Source organism: Anguilla anguilla, chromosome 4, assembly GCF_013347855.1.
Source record: "Anguilla anguilla isolate fAngAng1 chromosome 4, fAngAng1.pri, whole genome shotgun sequence".
NCBI classification, from domain to species: domain Eukaryota; kingdom Metazoa; phylum Chordata; class Actinopteri; order Anguilliformes; family Anguillidae; genus Anguilla; species Anguilla anguilla.
Genome location: NC_049204.1, coordinates 47,709,630 through 47,730,097, shown reverse-complemented (window position 1 = coordinate 47,730,097; position 20,468 = coordinate 47,709,630). Strand labels below are relative to the sequence as shown.

General features: G+C 41.6%; 1 protein-coding gene across 2 annotated transcripts in view; it reads left to right on the top strand.

Annotated features, from left to right (window-relative positions):
- LOC118225597 (plexin domain-containing protein 2-like) overlaps positions 1 to 20,468 on the top strand; it is a 109,729-nt gene that overhangs the window by 67,585 nt on the left and 21,676 nt on the right. For both annotated transcript variants that reach the window (XM_035414197.1, XM_035414196.1), the window contains exons 5-9: positions 4,786 to 4,908; positions 7,373 to 7,491; positions 8,852 to 8,951; positions 18,456 to 18,551; positions 18,893 to 18,974. In XM_035414197.1, the coding sequence (XP_035270088.1) occupies positions 4,786 to 4,908; positions 7,373 to 7,491; positions 8,852 to 8,951; positions 18,456 to 18,551; positions 18,893 to 18,974 (520 nt within the window). The remainder of the gene's footprint in view (positions 1 to 4,785; positions 4,909 to 7,372; positions 7,492 to 8,851; positions 8,952 to 18,455; positions 18,552 to 18,892; positions 18,975 to 20,468) is intronic.

The following is a 20,468-nucleotide window of genomic DNA, read 5'->3' as shown; positions in this document are numbered from 1 at the left end:
TGGACGCCCGTTCTCCTGTCCTGTCCGACCGCCTCTCTTTATCTGCCCTTTAAAAGGCCGCCGTCTGTCGTGCACACCACCCCCCCCCCCCCACGACCACCACCATTAACTTCACCTCAGTAGAAAATAGCCAAAAACAGTTCTCACACCTTCTGACGTTTATGTTTTGGCCATAACTTTTTTATTTAAAAAAAAAATGCCTTTAAATCATTTTTGGCCACAGTGTTAAAGTCTTTGCAACTTGTTAAAGACACTAATTCCACATTTAATTTGCTGTTGGTCTATGTGCAGCCTCTGGGGATGGTCGTATGCCATTGCAGAATGAGACATGCTGAACTGTTCCTTTGGAACTGTTTGCCCTGCGTTGGCTTGTGGCCCTGACCATAGCAAGCACCTCATTCGTTACTCTTTTGCAAAGCCAGGGCTGCATTTCAGGAAGCAAAAAAATGCTTGATCCAAGCAGCAGAACTTTGTTTCTGGCAAGTTCTTTTTGATGAAAAATATACTGCTTTGAAAAAAGGAAAAGCCTTGAGTTAAAGTATACCGCATAATGGCTGGATTTAAAACATTGATTTCTCTAAGTTTTAATATGTCAGTTAAGAAGAATTACCCCCACAATATTTGTAACTTTTAACTCAAATAAAATTGAAAACAGGAAAGCCTATCATTCTTTTGCCTTTCTCTTCACATGGTGTGTCACACAAAGAATAATCACTGATTATTCCAAGCCATAGATTTACTGAAAAAATGTGATCCACGCTCTGCATCACTTGCCTGATTATGCTGAACTGTATTCCAGGCACGCTGCTTTTGCTCAGGTATTAAAGACATTATTGTGGAAGGAACGTATGACCAGATCATTCATTTTCCACATAGTAACATTATCTGTTACCTTGCCAGTGCTAATGCATCCCCACTGGATAAAAAATGTTTTCCATTTCTCACAGAATGCCTACAGGGTCCAAGTATGGAAAAGGCTAGCTAGCTAAACATGCTAATCAGAGTTCAGTGGTGTGGCCATAGTTCAAATATTCTTTCTTCTCATAGCTGTTGAGATAATTGGCATTATTTCAATCTCATAAATAAATCTTTATCATTTGGTGGACTTAATTACGATTGTGGCATGACCAGCTGTCTAACCAGCATTTCCTAAATATTTAACTCTATGATGTAATTATAGCTGCTTATTCCTTAAGAAAAGTCAACCTCTCATTCTCCATCAGAAATGCATTATCTTGCTTAATTCATATTTTAAAGTGATCCAACAGTTAGACTGAAATACTGTGCAGCCTGATTGGGTAAGCATTAAACAGGATAAGGGAGGATAGATGAGTGCATCCAAACATGGACAGGGGCAGTGTGGAAAGTTAAACCCCATGTGACTCTCCACTATCAATGGTGAGGGCGGGAAAAGGAGAACACATATTCTCACTCTTTATTTTTTAAGGAGACAGTTTACTCACCTAAGGACTGAACGGAGCTCCGCTACAGAACCGATACACTATGCAAAACCAAGCTTGCTGCATTACAATGCGGAAATCACTAGCCTGCTCAGTTTGTAGTGTGTTATGTGTACTTTTCTGACTTTGCCCATTTCACCGAGGCCCTTCTTTTAGTGAGCCCTCACAACCAATGTCCTGCACTCAAAATGAGATATACGGGCCATTATGATTACCGTGAATGACAGTTGCAATGATGTCGGTGAACACTCCCACTGGGGCTGTTCTGGGTTCCTGGTGACCAGTACAAACAGAAAATCCGTCCATAGCCTTTCTGTATACACATTCATACTTGTAAATGGCAGTACTGATGAGCCCTTTACCTAGAAACAGTTTGTTTTCCCAAAACAGAAATGTTGGTAAATGGTAATGAGTTAAAATTAGGTTTTTGGTAAAACAGTGACAAACAAGGCAGCTAGAACGGGGCAGTGGGCACACAGGATAAAAAATGAAAACAAACAGAAGGTAGGCCAGGAGCCAGGAGCAGAAATAGTTTAATGGATAAAGTATGGTATTGCCATCTCTTTAGTGCACCCATATCAGAATGAGCACTCATCTCCAGTGATTGCTATGAAATCTTATAGAGGATGAACTTGATTTGTTGCAGGATTCCTGCATATGACTCATGTGAAGTGAGGTATGTGTTTTTGAAACCATCTGTAGTTTGGGAAGACGTGGCTAATGTGACCTTTTGAAATTTCGAAAAGTTTGGATCAAAACATTTCAGGTGGCTGTGTTTTTCCTTTTTTTCTGAGCTTCCCGTCCCTGCTCTGAACTCTGCATACCAGTGCTCTGGACCCAGGGAGTTTCATGTCTCCTTAGTGATTAATGACCCATCTCTGCTAATGCTGTTGGATTAGAAATTCAGAAACATACAGGCGGTTTTAAACTTCCATTTTTACCCTTACATAATAAACCTGGGTATGATTGTGCGCGTGTGTGCAGATGTGTTTGCATATGTGTGTGTGCGTGTACGTGTGTTTGTGTGTGTAGGTGAGTGCATTAAGGTGTGAATTAGTGTGTATACACTTGTTATTTGTAGTAGCATTTCATCTCCTCAGTAATTTTTCTAACTGCAGAACCTGCATTGGAGGGAGACAGTTGATGTTGATATTTCACAGGACTCCATTAATAACCAGGCCGACTGGAACGTAAAGACTAAATAACACAGTCTGTCTCCATGCTAGTTTGTCATGATTAAACGGCACTGCACTGCACAGATATACATTTAGCTGTGCATCTGAACTGACACATAAATTTTGGGGTAAGCTTGACAGAAAATAAATTCCTCCGACACTCTGCGGGTGGCACAATGGCGAAGATTTAGCTTTTTGTAACTGTCCTTTCTAGAGTTTACCTCCTCTGGTTTTGGCAGACCCTTGTTTTGTACATTGCTCTATCAGGCCATTGCAGCAGATGACCCATTCCCTGCCTTGCACATGACTAACTGTCTGGCTATGGGGCTGCTTCTCCTTGTGCGGCTGATAATGACGGAGGCTGTGTAGTGGAGGTGGGGGTAGATGTTGTGGCGGACATTTTTGGTGGCAGTGGCTTATGTCATAGTAGGTTTAACCCCGGATCAGTCACCCCCCTCTTGACAGCGATGTGTTTTTCTGATCTCTGCCCTCAGTAATTCCACAAGGGATTTTTTTTTTTACTTTTCACTCTTCATGGGTGGCTTGTCTTTATCCAACCAGGCAAAGGTTTCTTGGCAAAAATGCTGTTATCTTTGGCCATCTGAAACACATTAAAAAAATCGCTGACCCTCTGGCCAAGCTGTTGACAAATGAAAACGTGCTCACGAGATGCAGTAAGGCAGCGGCAAAAATGGAAACGGCGTTCATGTGAAAAACAACCAAAGCAAGCCTGATGCTCTCCTGACGTGTTTTACATGAGTATTTGTCTCATACACGGCCATGCAGAAGGTAAAATATTTAACTCTTGTGCTGTGACGGACGGATGCTAAATCATCTCCCATGCAGAACAGCGGCTTGTTTGCAGGGTAAATCATTCTCTGATCCTGTGGTCTCTTTGCGTTATTCAGCCTGACAGAAAACTAATATGAATTAATGAGGGCGTAAATCTCAGGGGACGCTTGTTGCCGCCGGAGTTACGATCAATGCGGTACGCTTCTCCGGACCTGGGGGCAGGGACAGGGTCTTCTCTCCCATCCCCAAAACACGCCCGGAGCCTGGATTTACCCGCAGGCACGGCCTGGTGAAATTACACCTGTGCCCTTCCTCGCGATCCTCGACCCCTTCATGAAACCGCAATTGGGTAAACGCTACCTTTTCAGTCGTTTTTGTTTTCTAAGAGGTTTGTGTAAGCGAGTGTCATTTGAGATACGGGTTCAAATTGAATTGTCTTGTATGGATGCGAAAGGCAGCAATTTTTCTTTCATTTTCATTTTTTGCAGACTGCGACCCAAGGGATCTTTTTCAAATTTGTAACTTAGCAGCCGGTAGCTATTTGTTGGCTGTTGTTAAGGGGGGAAAAAAGCTCTTTATACTGTTGCTGTTTTAAAGCTACAAACTACATCCCACTTCTAAACAAAAGAGACTGTTTAATGGCATTCCATTAAGGAATTTCAGACTCCATTAACTTCATCATGGAAGTGGTTGGTTTTTTTCCTTCACAAACTAAGAATGACTAAGGATTTAGTCATTTGATTGTGCCAAACTGTGTTTTGACATGCCAAACCGTGTTTGCGCTGTTGAAGCATTTGCTTTTAATGGTGGACAAAATTTAAACAGAGTTAAGTTAAAGTTAATTGCATCTAGGCCAAATGCATGCACATGCCCCCAATGAACAGAATCCTGGATAGACACTGATAGCCTCCCCAGCCCAGGTTATGTGCCACATTATTTTTCTAATATGATAATTTATAATATAATAGAATGATATTTTTCTTTTTTATTTAAATAAAATTTTCCAACATTAAAGTACATATGTGTTACTTTTTTTATTATTCATTAAAATTGGTTCATTCATAAGCATAATTTGCTTTGATGTTGTTTGTCATTCAGAGCAATCTTCCAGTAAGTGTTTGGTGTGAGGTTTAATGAGGGGACTTTAAAATCCATTTGGTGGATTAGGTCTGTAATTCATGTTAGGGTGGTAGGCAGTCTTTCATCTGAGTTGTAAAACCTGTTATTATTATTTGCCTTAATGGCTCAGACAGGTTCCCCAGTCTGTGCCGTACGTGCACATTAAACCCGGTTTGAGCATAAGAAGAACTGCACTGGATGATCTACAGTAATTCACCCTCTCCTGTGTTTGGTGGCAGGTTTCATCTACACCGGCGACGTGGTTCACAGGATGCTGACCGCCACCCAGTACATCGCTCCCCTGATGGCGAACTTTGACCCCAGCGTCTCCAGGAACTCCACCGTCATTTACTTTGACAACGGTATGTGGCAGCCTCCCGGTGCTGAAACGGCAACTGTGCCGACGTTGCTTTCCATGAATGACCAAATAAAAGAGCAAAGAAGCATCTCTCCAAATGTTTCTATGCACAGCAGAGCTGGCACTATGAAAGAGGCCATTTTGAGTCTGGTTAAATTGACGTGGGCACTGCAGATTATTTATAGGAAGAGTAGAGAGTATGCTGTGTGAGTCAGATCAGACCAATGCAGCAAAACAGCAGGGACATGGAGAGGCGGCAGGCAGAAGGCGCATGATCGATAATCCTCTGGGACATTATTAATCAATTGCTTGTCAGCGAAGTTCTTCATTAGAAGCCACTTGCGTAGTTCACCACATAGTGTTGTGCATCCCCAAATAAACCTGATTTAGCATTGCTGTTTGAAGCCCTTCAAGGCGTCACGCTGATGACTACACATATCCAGCATACTGTCGGCACAATTTTGCAACTTGGTTTGATCACTGAAGGAATCTGCAGAAAAGGAAACAGATTAATTCCTTAATACTTCCTTAATGGTTAAATGCTTGACCTGCTTGTCTGTAGCTCATATAGCAAACGCTTTTCTAATGTCACGGCAACATTGGGAGAGCATTTCATGTTGGTGTCCCCTGGGAGGGAGTGCTTTCAGCCGCCTAAAAATAATTGGAGCAAATATGACTGTCTGTGGTTTCTTATTATCTGATTGATGTGGAGATCAGGACATATACTCTGTAATTTGAATCGTGTCTTGATAATCGTGAGAGCAGGGGTTGCGCCTTAGCTCACATTTCAGTTGATGTGTCTGACTGCCAGGATCTCATGATCTCATTTCCTTATTGCCTTGCTATTACTGTAGGTGTGATGATGAACATTAGATTCAATTGCTTGAATAGAGCCGATGCTCTTAAGTAGAGAAACGGCTAAAACAATGTGCATAAGTGCTTTTGAATAGACTAATATGCGCATTTGTGGCTATTGGCAATAAGTGGTATTCATAAAGATCTATGAACACTCTCTTAAGAGACCCAAAGCACTTTGAATTTAGACTAAAGTCTAGCACTCATCTGGGTGAAGAACAACAGCTACTTTGGACCAGATTGCCCATCACACAGTAGTTAAGGTGGAGAGGCATGGATTTATGTAGACAGTTAAACACAAGGATAATTAGAAGAGCAGATTGAGAGATGAAGATTAGAATTTTGGCCAGGACATCAGCAATACATGCCACAGGATTTTTCATTACCATAGAGAGACGACACCATCTGAAAGAAGATGTTTTCAATAATTATTTACATAAATCACTTTGATGACTCATTCTTCATTAAAAAAAAAATCTTTATAGTTTCATTTAAATGTTAGCTTAATAATATTTATGGAAGAATATTTCATGCAAAACAAATTCATATGAAGGCAACTGCCCTTTGATATTACTCAGTGCTTTACTGTATTCACTGATATTGCACACGGCAGTTTTATTACCATCTGCTTTAAGTTTAAGTTCCCAGGGGACATTGGTTTTTGTGCTTTTCCAAAATGCATTAATTTAGTGAAGCAAAAAAATGAGGTCAATGCATTAACTCATTTTAAATTAATGATTGTATTTTTAGTAAAGGACTGGAAGACCGAGATGGATGATTTCTTTGCCAAATTCAATTGCATTTGAAGATGGTTTGTGGTTTTAATTTAGGCTTACCTTTGCACTGGAAGTTGGCTTCCACACTGCCACTAAACAGTCATTTCTGAGTGCAGAGGGTCGGTATGTCGCGTTCCAAAATATTGGAGCGAACGCGGAAATCAATTTCCTTTCCCTGCTTCAGCGCAGTAACCCTTATGATCAGTCACTGTTTGACCTTTCAGCCTTTGCTCATCCTTCATATCACTGTATGGAGCCATTTTATGAGGGGGTACCTTTGTGTCAGCTCATCCACAATCCATTGGACTCCTGGGCAGCAAAAATGTCGTTTCACTGTATGTAGTAGAAAGGCACTGTGCTCAGAGTCTCTAAATCTAAATGGCAAAATCACCCTATTTTAATCCTTTGTGTCAGAGAACTGCTCTTCCATTGAGAGAATATTTAATTTTAGCCTGACTGATCACTGTGCTAACAGGGAGGCAAAGGAACAACACAGAATTTACAGTACCAGCCTCATGACGTGTTTTGAGGTTTGCTATTGTTGTTTCGCGTCTTCTGAAAGCGTACCTTTTTTCTAGAACATTTTTCTTATATGCAGTGTTTTTTTGTAACCACTGTGGTAACTTCATTTCATTTGCTTATTGTCGGACACTTTCTCCTAAAGCTCATATAATCAACTGAATTTACTGCAAAATCTATTGAGAATGACAGAAGCTTAGGAAAATCACAACACAGGAGTGAGGACCCCATCAGCAGAACAGCAAATCTCGTGTCAGTGTGTTGTGTGAATCGTAGGCACACGGTGGGATCTGACTGGATGGCCTCTGTGTTAAATAGGCACTGCTCTGGTGGTCCAGTGGGATCATGTCCATCTCCAGGACAGTTACCACCTGGGGAGTTTCACCTTCCAGGCCACCCTTCACAGCGATGGGAGGATTGTCTTCGCCTACAGAGAGGTAGGCTTTCTCTCTCTTTCTCTTTCTCTGTCTGTTCCTTCTGTTCTTCTTTCTGCCTTTTTGTGCCATCTCTCACAGCCTCGCTCCCTGTCTCTCACTCTTTTCTACCTCTCTTTTGTGCTGTCTCTCTCTCGCCATTGCTCAGATTTACACTCTCACTTTCAGTCTCATTTGTTGTTGTTCTGTTTCTCAATTATTTACATTTCATCTGTTCATCTTTCACTGAAGTGCTGTTTTAATCTCCTGGAACACTTCTGTATGCCAGCTGTTGGTAGAAAGCATTTTTCAAAATCTGTTCTCTTTTGAACCTCTGTTTTCCCAACAAAGATTTATGCGACACCACCATAGCTTTTGTAAAAACATTTATAATTGACTATAATATGATTCTATGATTCTATTAGCCATCTCCCATACAGTGTCCGTATGTTTGATAATAGTCAGTGCAGGTTTAGCGCTCTAGGGACATCTTTTAGATAATTGATCCATTTAATTAAATTGTACTTTAACAAAACTAGATGACATTCAAAATAAAAAATAAAAAATTGTACAAACATTTTATGGCATGTTTCAGCCATATAAATACTTTAGAATGTACTTATTGAGCTCATTAAATCGCATTTTTGTATTCCTTGCCATGATGATCAAAGTGGCTGAACTGAACCTCAGAAAAAGCTTTTAAGCAAAGTGCATGTGATAAATATAGAAAATGACCTTTATAATCTGTCTGAGGTTTTCTGCCCATTTTGTATTATTTCTGTTTTATGCAATGTGTAGGAGTTTTATGAATTTCCATGATAGCCAAAACATTATTAGTCATATATCCACCTTTTGTAATGGAAGTTTTAAGCATTCCGTAACTTTGTAGTTGCAGTACAATTAATTCACATTTCTTTTTTTCTTTTTTTTTTTTGAATTAGCTTTTTTCTGTGTCTCTATACCTATAATGCAGGTATCAGGCTATACGATTTTTAGTCTCATGCATTTTAGAGCGCAATCGCACCCTCGCTATCAGGATGATGGTAATTGCAGCACCTGATGCCCCTTCAAACAGACTTTTCTATGACGAGTTGCATGTTGTTCTCACTTCAATAGCACACTTTTGTGCCTTAAAATCTCCATACTGATTATAGCAATTCCATCCTGACTTGCTTCTCAAGCCCGTTATTCTGCTCTGTTGAAGTCTTTCACTCAGAAATACAGGGTCATTGGTTCTGCCTGGTCTCCTTTGAAGTTTTTTTTTTTTTTTTTCCGCCTGCATCGAACACTCTTCTCGTTCAATGATGATCTTCACTGCTTTTTAGGATTTAAAAAAAAAAAAAACACTGGCTGAGTGGGGTGATTTATCGTTCTCCTTTTACAGATTCCCATTCTGGTGACTGATATCAGCTCCGTCAATCACCCTGTCAAAGTGGGGCTGTCAGATGCATTTGTGGTCGTGCACAGGATCCAGCAAATACCCAGTAAGTGGCAGTTTTTCCTCCCCCTCCCAAATAAAGGCACCTCCACTGTTTCAGCAGAACACTGGTCTTCTTTACAGGCCAGTGCCTCGCCCTCCTCCCATGCCTTGTGTGTCACATAAAGCAAATTAGATATTTTTTCTCTCCTTCGTCAGTCAAGGTTTTGCCAATTGCAGAATGTTCCGGAATGTTTGTGTGACCTTTTTTCAAAGTGCACGCTGGGTCAGTCCTGCCAGATCAACACCCCGCCCAGGGTTTCCCAAGATTCTTGGTGTGTCTTGGTGATCAAGGCATCTCATGCACGCATGCACGTATGCACACACGCGGACACACATGCACACACACACACAACCCAGGTCTGACTGCAAAGTCCCTTCTCGGAGTGTTCATCTGGTCCTCCGAACATTAATGCTACATTCTCCCTGGAACACCAGTCAAAATTGGGACATGCAGAATTAGGAGCCAGACTAAATATGTCTTGGCATGCGGAATCCTTCAACTGAAGCCTACAAAAAAAAAACATACAGTTACCTAAAAGGACCAGACTCAAACTCAGAATGTTTAATCAATCATTAAGTACACTTACACAGACACTGAACTCAGCTAAAGTAATACATTTTCAGTAGTGATGTATTCATCCATTACATGATGTGCATGGAGTATGCTTTCCCAGGCTTTGAAAATTCCAGATGTTGCACCAAACATTTTTCTTTTTGGATGTGTGTTTCCTGGATAAAATGTTTTTGGCCTAATTATACATTGTAACCTCACAGGGTCCGAATGGTCAACTGTGAATGCTTCTCTTTTCAGTCTTGTTAAAAAATGTATCACCTGGTCTTTGGAATAGGTAGACATGTAATCCATTTTGACTCATCTTGGAAAAGAAAAATGCAATACTTGGCTGACAATCTAAATACATGGACTGTAATCAGCCAGTTCATTGTCCACTTTTAAAGGAGATGGAAAACGTGAAGCTCTTTCTGGGATAGGACACAAAGAAAAACAGGCAATGTAAAGGTATGATGAAGGCCACCATTCTTTTATTTAGTAAAAGTACCAAATACGTCTTTAAAAACCAGGATAAATCCCTTGGGGTAAAACATTTCTCATTTTGAGGGAGTCCTGTGATAATGCAAGATAAAACATATTATACAAGACAGAAATGAAGAAAAGAGGCCAAACAAAATTTGAACAAAACAAGAACAAAATTACAAAGCAAGCCGCACCAAAAAAAGAGAAAAAGCATCACATATTTATCGCAATTGGAAAAACAAACATGCTGTGACAAGAAAATGGCCTTATTTTTAACATATAGATGCATGTTTTTATTTTTCTTTACGAGTACAGGTTGCCAAATTACTTTAGGTGATTTTGGCAAATTGTGTTTGTGAAGCAAACCACAATTATTTGGTCATAAGATAAGGACAAATTCAGTCCAGGGTGTTGAGATGAGTAGAACCAAAGTCGGAAAATTGGATCGCAGCCATTATGGGTTGTTTGGTTCCTCCCATTCTGGCGCTCATAATTTCATGCACCAATGAAAAGGCAGGGTGATAGATTATCCACTGAGTCAGAAAGAGGATGCACTGTTATGGTGCATAAATTCACACTGCGGATATTTAGAACAGTTGTTTAAATATGTGTGGAACCTGTACAGCATGAGTCTTTTTTCATTTGTAAAACCAAGGAAAGAGATGCCAGCTTTATTTTCAGCCTGATGTAAGAATAAATTTTGTTTAATCTTATTATTGTTATTTTTATTGTAAAAAGCTGTACTGAACTATTGATGTCACAGTACTACGATTTCCATGGTGATAACTGTACTGTTGGAGTCTTTTAAAAATATGTGATGAAGGTCAGTAGGTTTATGTCCTGAGGTTTATCTACTCTTTTATGATTGTTAAAAAACGACTTAATGTTTGATTGAATGGATTTTCAAAGCATGCTGTACTTTCTGGTGTAACATGGAAAACTGTGTCAAGATTTGAACAATTCACAAGCTTCTCAATGTTAGCTCAGTCATTCCACAAGCACATACACAAAGCACCTACTTACACTCAGTCCTTCAAAACTCCACTACCATTGCTGCTTGTCAGTTACTTGCGACTGCAGTCCAAGTCTTTAAAAAAAATACATAAATAAAAAGTGTGTTTTTGCAAAGTAGAGCACACTGGTTCTACAGCGCTTGGCGGGATGACGGTAGGGTGTTGTCTGGGAGCCTTTCTTCTCTTGGAAGACTGACTAATAGGTGTTCTCTGATGCTTCGGCAACATTTTCCCAGCAGGTAGAAACCACACTCTCCTGGTTTCAAATGCTGAAAAAAAGAAACATTCTTAGGGCGGTGCGTAGGTGGGGGCGGGTGGGGGCGGGTTGGGGCTGAATGGTGTCAGAGCTTTAAAGTTGGAAGATCAGCCCCAGGCCGTTACATTTGAAACTCCCTCGGGTAGAGTTCTAAAACCAAAATCTGTTTTTGCTTGTTAAGCTGTTTAAACCAGTTTTGTAAACACGTGTTTAAGAAACGTAAATGTTGGGAGTTCCTCTGTGGGCCACCTGCAAGGATACAGGACAGGTTTGATATTCACTCCAAAGTCATTTGTTGTTTTTTCTTTTTTTTCTGTTCAGTGGCATTCCGGACAAACATTATCTTAAAGGATGATTGTTACTTTTCCAGCAAAGAAAATGTCTTACTGACTGAATGCAGATGGTCTGACTGCGCCTTTAGTCGATTTTCACTCTCATCTCTCTCAGATTATGTCAAACAGGTTAAACAAGAAGTCACAGAAGCACCGGGGGCGCAAATTGATTCATTTTCTTGTTTATGTTTCTACAGCTCAGTCTCTCAACTGCATTCAGCTGCCTTATGTAACCGAGGAAAACAAGATACGCATGCATGCACGCACACACACACACGCACATGCACATACACACGCATGCAAACACATGCACACACACACACGCACACACACACGCACATACACACGCACGCAAACACACGCACACTAGCACACACACACTCGTACACACATGCACACATTTACACACATGCACGCACAAACACACACAGATGCGCACATACACCCGCATGCATGTACACGCACACACATGCATGCACATGCACACACACACACACACACACACACACACATGCACACACACACACACACGCATACACACATACATGCATACACGCACACATGCACGCACGCATGCACACACACAAACACAAGCATACATTTGTGCATAAAAATGCACACACATGCATACACACACAGGCACAGGCATGCACACATGCATATGCCCACAGGCACACACATGCACACATACACACACCTGCACGTGCGCACACACCCTCTCAAATGCATACAAACGCACACATACTCACACACTTTTTATCTTGGAAAAATAAACAGAAAGAATGGTGTGCTATGTAAGAAGCAGGACACAACTGTGTTATTTACAGCTGGCAGACCTGGTGATCCTCGTCTGTGCAGTCAAAGGGCAGAATTAGCATCCTGCACGCTTTTGCTGCTGACAGCACAGTGCTTGTCATATCTGCACCTTCTTACCAGGGAGATGATGTAGCACTTGGACAAAATGAGTTTCTGCTCGACGGCTGTGTAGATATACATCTCCTCATAAATATCCCCGGAGAGGTGTCGTTATTCCAGACATAATAATCCAAATACAGGCCATCATAAATTTAAGAATTACATTTGGGTCCTCACACTGGAAATCACTGTGTCACTTTGACCCAAAGCATATTTTACAGTGAAAGTAATGCAAAAGTTTTTACAATACAGGTATTGCAGATGGAGCAAAGAGAGTCTGCTTAGTGGTTGGACACAGAATGCACAGGGACATGAAAATGTTGTAGCAATTTAATTTGTGCAGTACACAGTAATTTAATATTAGAAAAAGGTGGGATCTTGTGTTTGGTTTCTATAAGTCTTGACCCTATATGCAGGGAAGTTACTGTTAATGAGATTGGCTTTCTTTTCTTGGTTCTACTTTTTTGGCTTATTATGTTATAGGTCAGTTGTTATGCTGGCCTGTACCTCTGCCTCTAAACAAGATAATGATGCATCAGTATGAGTTAACTGACCATTGATTTACTTGGAAAGCAGATCCATGGAAGTTGTTCATATCTAATGCCAGAGTGTCAGGTTGGTCTGGTTCATACTGTAGTAACTTAAAGACAAGTGAGGCTGCACCAGACAGGGCAGAATTAGCCTGTATTATTTTAAGGAAAACAACTGTCCAGATCATCCATTAAGATGACACAAGTCAGAATTCAACTACAGTCCACCTGGAAAAGTTGTATGCAGCATTCCCTCACAAGGACAGAAAGATATTTGTCTACGCATGCATCGTATACATCAAGACACACACTGCTTGAAAAGGGGGAAAGAGTCTTGTGTCTTAAAGTTAACAATGTAAACTTAGTTTTATGTTTAGGCAGAAATAGTTACCTTGCAGCCGAGAGAAACCAGGTTTGTAATCCAAAGTAGCAATGTGAGCATGGAGGTTGATAAGGGATAGCGTCTCTGGTGAGTGGTTACTGCACGCTATGTACAGAGCACATACATCCTACAAAGAGCATTTTATTCAGTACTAAAGGATTGAAATGAATCATTTTAATATCCAGGGGTGGACCAAGTGCACAGGCAGTGTCCACTAGCACAGATTTGTAGCACCCCGCAGACAAGCATGATAATTACCAGTTTGTTAGCCTATTGAGCTTTTTATTTAAGATTCGTTTAAATGTACTCTCCCAGCGCCTTCAGGATGCAAAAGCGTCTCATACATTATTCTTATGAAGTTAGCAAATCACACTGGTTGTTTTCATGCCCCGTTTTGCATTAGGTTTCTTATCAGCAACTATCCAATTACTGGCTTACGCCTGATTCATTGCACCCATAGTCATGTTAAAATATGGACAGAAGGTGATGTCCAATATATGAATATCCTGGTTAACGCTTGTTTGGACCAAGCGAAATACACTTTAATCCGACACGACATTGAGTTGAATATTTATGTTGGATCACAGTAGGATGGTATGAGGTTCTAATTTATTGTGTTATGGTGGCTGTGATCATTTCCACTAAGGAAGAGTCTCTGAATTAATGTGTATGGTGATATTAAGATTCTGTGACTGGCATTTTTATTTGCAGAAGTTGGGGAAGGAAATGCATTACTTTTTTGAAGAACTAACTGCAAGCTAACTGGATACATCATATGGAATCGTTAACGGCTTGTATGAGGGATTTTGGTTTCAGTTCTATTTTACATTTCTTACTAATGAGCAAAGTTCTTTCCTTGAGTAAATGTTATACTGCATAGCTAATCAACACTGCAAATTAATATGAAATTGCAATGATTTAATTGGCCTTGATTAATGCAAAATGCGTAAAATAAATACAAGTATTTTGTTTCTTCATGGGGTAGTAAATTTAGGGGGTAGATTGCATCAATTTTGGTGATTGCTAAACTTGATAAACTGCATTGCTGATAAAAAGATAAAAGTAAAACTCTTGCATTCCATGTGTCCTCACATGTTAAGGACAAGTGTTGATTGAATTGAGGCCTTTGTTTCTTATATTACACAGTACAATGTTCATTGTTAATTCAACAGATTTTGTGTGAGTCAACTGGGGTCAGATGTACTCTATTAGAGTTCATTTAACACTGAACGTTTTACTGTGCAATTGTGGAATTAGAGTGCTTGTTGGTTAAGAGCTTGATGATATCATTGGACCCATAGAGAATTCATAAAAGGTGAGGCAGAAAGTGCTGGTATTCTGCTGTGGGACAAAAAACGTATGTTGGGGGTCATTTTGCATATCAGCTTTGAATGACATTTAAAGGAACCCTGTGATCATGTGACACAGAATGAGACGTTGCTCTATTGTTCATTATCAGAGTCACAGGTTCCCATGGGCCAGGCATTTTGTATTGACTCTATGTGCCTGCCTACTCAGCGGCCTGTTCTGTACCGACTCACATCTGCAGGCAGATTGGTCCCATTATCAGAATTGATGGCATGTTTTCAACTGATTGCACATTTATTTAGGTTTTGGTGAAGACAGGTACAATTGCTTGGAGTTATAAGTTCTGCTCTGTATCAATTAATTACCGCCTCCACCTGACAGAGTACATACAGTATGGTCCCTGTTGGGCTCATATGCATTCTGTTAAGAGTTGAATTGACACTGGACATTTTACTGTGCAGGATTAATAAAGGATCAGCATGCTATTTTTGTTTTACTTTTTTTTGTCCTTTTACTCTGCTTATCTCATTCACAGCACAGTGTCACCTCAGTGTCTCATTCGCAGTGTCACCTCAGTTATCTGGGATCAGTGTTCCCATGGTCCATATCCTGCCCATGTCCATTATGAGGTAACAGACAAAAGTGGTCCTGGAACAGCAGTCCTGATCTGCGATGCCCAGGGCGGCCGAGCATGCAATAGCCAAAACGACAGCTCACCAGGCTTCTCCCTGGCCTTTAGCACACAGTGTCTCTCCGAGGTAGCTTTGGTAATTAGGCCCCTTTCATTTACTGAGCTCTCACAGTCGAGTGGTTCTGCTGTTCCTTTCACCAACGCGGGAGCCACAAGACATATTTGCTGAGGTCCAGCTCTCACAGAGCTTCCTGTAGACTATTTTAGGAGCCGTCATGTTTCTGCCTGAAACGTCGATCAATTCAAACTCCCATTTGTTTGCCTTCATCTTTGGCTTATGCTTATGCCTCTCAATCGATACTGCTGACAGACATTCAGGATTGTTCTTGAAAGTTCTGTTTCATTACATTAATGCGATGAGCTTGCTCTTCAGCCGCACTTCCAGGGCTTCACCTTTCGCGTGTGAAAAAGCCAGATAGCCTGTGGCCATATTTGTGTTAAATCTTTGTGCATGAACAACTGGATGAATTTGGGAGGTCTAAGTGGACATTGGTCTTGGTTCCAAAATGCCTCTGTCTATGGTTATGTGTACATTTAAAATCCAGGTGGTGTCACAAACACTGAATGTGTAGCTTATCGTCCATTTTAAAACAGGCCACCAATGAGAATGGAATGATATGGATTTCAGAGCAGCAACACTTAGACTTACAAAGTCGCACCACAGCACACACACACACACACACACGCACACGCACATGCACATGCACACACATACACACACATACACATACACCCACACACTCACACACACATATACTCAGTGTCCTTAATTAAAAGCCCCGGTGTCATTCCATCTGTCTGAGGTTTACGGCGGCCCATCCTGGTCTGAAACGGTATTTAGGTATTCGCGCGGGGGGGGGGGGGGGGCTTGGCCGCCGGGGCCTGTGAATTGTGAATTAGGGATGAGCATCAGTCAGCAGTCCGGTGTGATAATTCTGCTCTGGGCAGGGGAAGAGGTGCGGTCATATCTCACCGTTACGAACCGTGACAGGCGGTAATGACCGCCCCGCTCTCGCCGCGTGCCTCACATCACCCCCCCCCCCCCACTCAGCGGCCTCGTAAATCCATCCCAATTACAGGAAACAGCCTCTTCCCTTGTGCCGTTGCGTGCTGCTTCCGCTCTGTTCCGCTGCGTGTGTCAGCCCTGTCATCATTCGCCTTAGCGCTGCCATTAGTGCAGCTTCTGTACAGGTTCATTGCCTGATGCTGCACGGTTGTTAAGAGTGTGGACTGGATTCAGTCAACATTCAGTCTTAACTTACAAACAAATGCAAATGTTCCTTGCATCACAAACACAGCTTACTGAGTGGCTGCTTTGGCTACAGCTGAACTCACCTAACTTTGTGCAGAAAAACGAAACAAATTTCTTTGTTTCATTTATTTGTGAGGCAAAGTTCTTAAGAAATGCTGATTGTAAACAATGAGTATGCTTTTTACTTGTAGATTGATTGGACTGACATTTTTGCTGTTGGTGGCGTATGTGGAGGAGAGATATTGATGTTGTATCTCAGGCCTGGTTGTTTTCACATTTAGTCTATTTTTACTAGAACAATCACCTCACCTCTACCGCTGTCTATTTTGCTTTTGGTAAGGCACTCACTGCTAGAGCCCAGGCTCATATGAACAGGATTGATTATTGGCTGCCATAGGTAACATTTTATCTAGAGACCCCAGACCTGGTTTGTGATTGTGGACGGTGGGCGTGTGGGGGGTGGGGGGTTGCCCGGGGGGGGGGGGGGTGTGGGGGCTGCCTCCGGGGGGATGAGGCCCGAGGCAATCATCTGCGCTTAGAACTACATATGAACTAAATAAAATTTCCTGAAAAGCAGGCTGTGCTGTATGTCAGGTTTTAGACCACATTTCATGAGTACACAAACTGTTCCAGTGCCACATCTGCAGATTTAGAACAGCGCCAGTGTCTGTTAATGCAATCATGTTGTGTGATCTGAACAGAAACTTACGGCTAATTCAGCCGAAGGCATGCACAATTTTAAGAGCTGTAAGGAACAAATGCTGCACTTAAATAAACATTTGCAAAACACATATAATGCATATTTACTGTACATTTGCATACTGTGTCAAATACTGTAATATGAAGACCCACAGACCAGCTTATACAAAAGCACTTGACTCTAAATGCTGTACATTTATGCTGAAAAGAAGCCAGTTAGCCGCCTTGCTACAACTTGGTACTTGGGTATGTGGTTTCGTAATCAGGGTGAAGCTAAAGATTGTTTAGCTGGATTTTAGCTTTAAAAAAGTTATTGAAAGTATGCTATGTATAAGCCTCACAATGACATGTTAGCACATTGTATGGCTAGCACATGCTTTTTTTAACAATCTACATCTGTTTATCTCATCTATAAGTATTTTTTTATGGAAGTTCCTATGTAGATACTGTCACATGTAATACAGGAAAGGCACTCTATTCCAGGTATTTCACAGTAATTTGTGAAACTATCTTGTAAATTTGTTGAACTCCGGGGGTTTGAACAAGAAGTAGAACAGCCCTCTAAATGAGATTTAAAGGCTCTCATTTCACTTTATGCTGGAGAGCAGAGCTGAGGTTAGATGCTGTGACTGCAATATCACCAGGCAGTTTAAAGGAGGATTGAAAAATGTGGCCGTATTTTAAATGGGGAACCAACTGTAAAGCTTTAGGCATTACAGAATTTGTCTTTTGATTAACCATTAAGGAAATCAAATTATCTTTATTAGCGGGCGTGTCTGTTATATAAGTTGGGTCTTTCAATGGCGACTAATTGATGGAAGGAACGTTCTGCTTCGGCTTAGCAAATGTGCCGTCTCCCATCTCACAACACTAGGATTTCTACTGGATGTAAAGGAATAAAAATAAGTGTTCCCCTTCTGTCCTGGATCTGCTGGCCCCTAGGTTTTCTTTAGGGACCACTTGTCCTACTTTCGCCATTCAGAGCAAGATTCATAATGTTCTCTCTCTCCCTCTCTCTCTCTCTCTCTCTCTCTATCTCTCTCCCCCTCTCTTCTTTCTTTTTCTCTGTCTCCCCCTCTTCCAAATTCTACTACCAGATGTTCGTAGGAGAACGATCTACGAGTACCATCGTGTGGAGCTTCTGAAAACCAAAATCACCAACTTCACAGCCGTGGAGATGATTCCCCTTCCCAGTAAGCCGATATCTCCCAGGATGTTGCCTAGCAACATAGAATGCCCCAATTTATTAAGTATCGTAATTGGCAGAGCACCTCGTGATAATGTGGATCACTCCCCTCCAGGCTGGTTACTGAGTCATGGTCCTATTATGACAGGAGTGACACTTCTCCATGTCAATGACAGCTTTAATATGTATCTGTCCATTGTTCTGTTCTGAGATTTGTGCCAAATGGGTGCTTTGCAGAGCATTTGCTGTATGTGTGTGTGTGTGTGTGTTTGTGTGCGTGCGTGCATGCGTGCGTGTGTGCGTGCGTGCGTGTTGAGTGCCAAACTCTTATTTTCTGTTTCTTCTCAGCATGCCTCCAGTTCACAAGCTGTGGACCTTGTGTCGCGTCTCAGATTGGCTTCAACTGCAGCTGGTGCCACAAGCTCCAGAGGTAAGAATTCTCATCGTTACCTTGCTCTCTTGATAAAGCAGCAGCTCTGAACGCTGCCCGTGTCCATGGGGAGAGCGCTGCGTCTGATTGAGGCCCTGGTGACGGAGGAAGCGAGCAGACACTCGGAGAGAGGATGTTCGTCTCCTAGCAGGCCACCGTGAAGGACGGCTTGCCACAGCCTTGCCTCTCGGTCTCCTTCCCCACCCCTGTTTTCTCGGGACAGATTTGCGCTGTCATCAGTCTTTTCCTTTTTCTAAGAAAAAGAAGCTTTGGCGCTCTTGCTTTGCTGCCAGTGTTGCTGTGGAAAGATCGGGACTCTCTCGCTCGCTCTCTCCAGGCTTTCTCTCAGTGCCGCTGAGCTGTTTTAACACCTGGCTCCAGTAGGAGCCGGGCCCGCCCACTGATCTCTGATCTATGCCGATTCCCGCCGGCTCCCATCTCCCACTTCCTGTCAGAGGAGCTGGTGCTGCACATTTACTTTTTCAGTACCAGAAAAACAAACAGAAGGGATAAAAGACGGGAAGGAGGTTCTTCACATGCATCTGATCCACCAGTGACCCAGAGCCTGCACTCTGTCTCTCTCTCTCCCTCTCCCTCTCTCTCTCTCTCTCTCCCTCTCTCTCTCTCTCACTCTCTCTCCCTCTCCCTCTCTCCCTCCCTCCCTCCCTCCCTTGTGTGTGGTCAGGGGCATTAGTGCTCAGGTATGGGTTGGATTTGTTATGCTATGGGACGGTTTGTTGTTACATGTTGAGGTTAAATCAGAAGACCAGGCTGGGTGGGAGTGGCATTCTTCCTTGTCTGTCTTCTGCTACCAGCCATTAGCTGACTGGGACTTTGAACTGGATTCTTTGAGTCGAATGCAGATACTTTGCTTAGTATATAATAGTGGCGGAAAACACTCATACAGAAGGATAAGCACACGCGCGCGCGCACACACACACACAGGATTCTAGGGTGTTTTCAGTAGTTGCATGAATTTTTTAACTTCTGTAATATTGTTTCTCATTCATCTTTTATGCTTTAGTGATGAAATGTGAGCTGAGAACAGTTCACAGTGGACATGTAAAGAATGCTACTGTGCAGTCAAAATGAAGCAAAAACATAAAACTGAATGTGCATTGTGAGCACTATATCATTAAGGAGCACATTAACGATACCAATGATATGACGTTAAACTTAAAGCCATCATTGTCCAGTTAACTGTCCAGTTTAGTTGCAATAAATGTTTATTGCGTCTTCAGCACCTTTCAACAACCTGACTTGGAAATGGAAATTGATATTCTATAGACAATCCATTAAGATGCATTATGGTACTGTACAATTTACATTTCATAAATTTTGATGGATGGTCTTAAATAACACTTCTTTTCTGGGTTTGAGGAAGGTGTGTGCTTATAATATCAATAACAATAATAATAATCTTGGGAAATGTACAGTGTGACTGAAATATAGAACAACTATAACAATACTACAACAAGACATGCAGAAAATGCA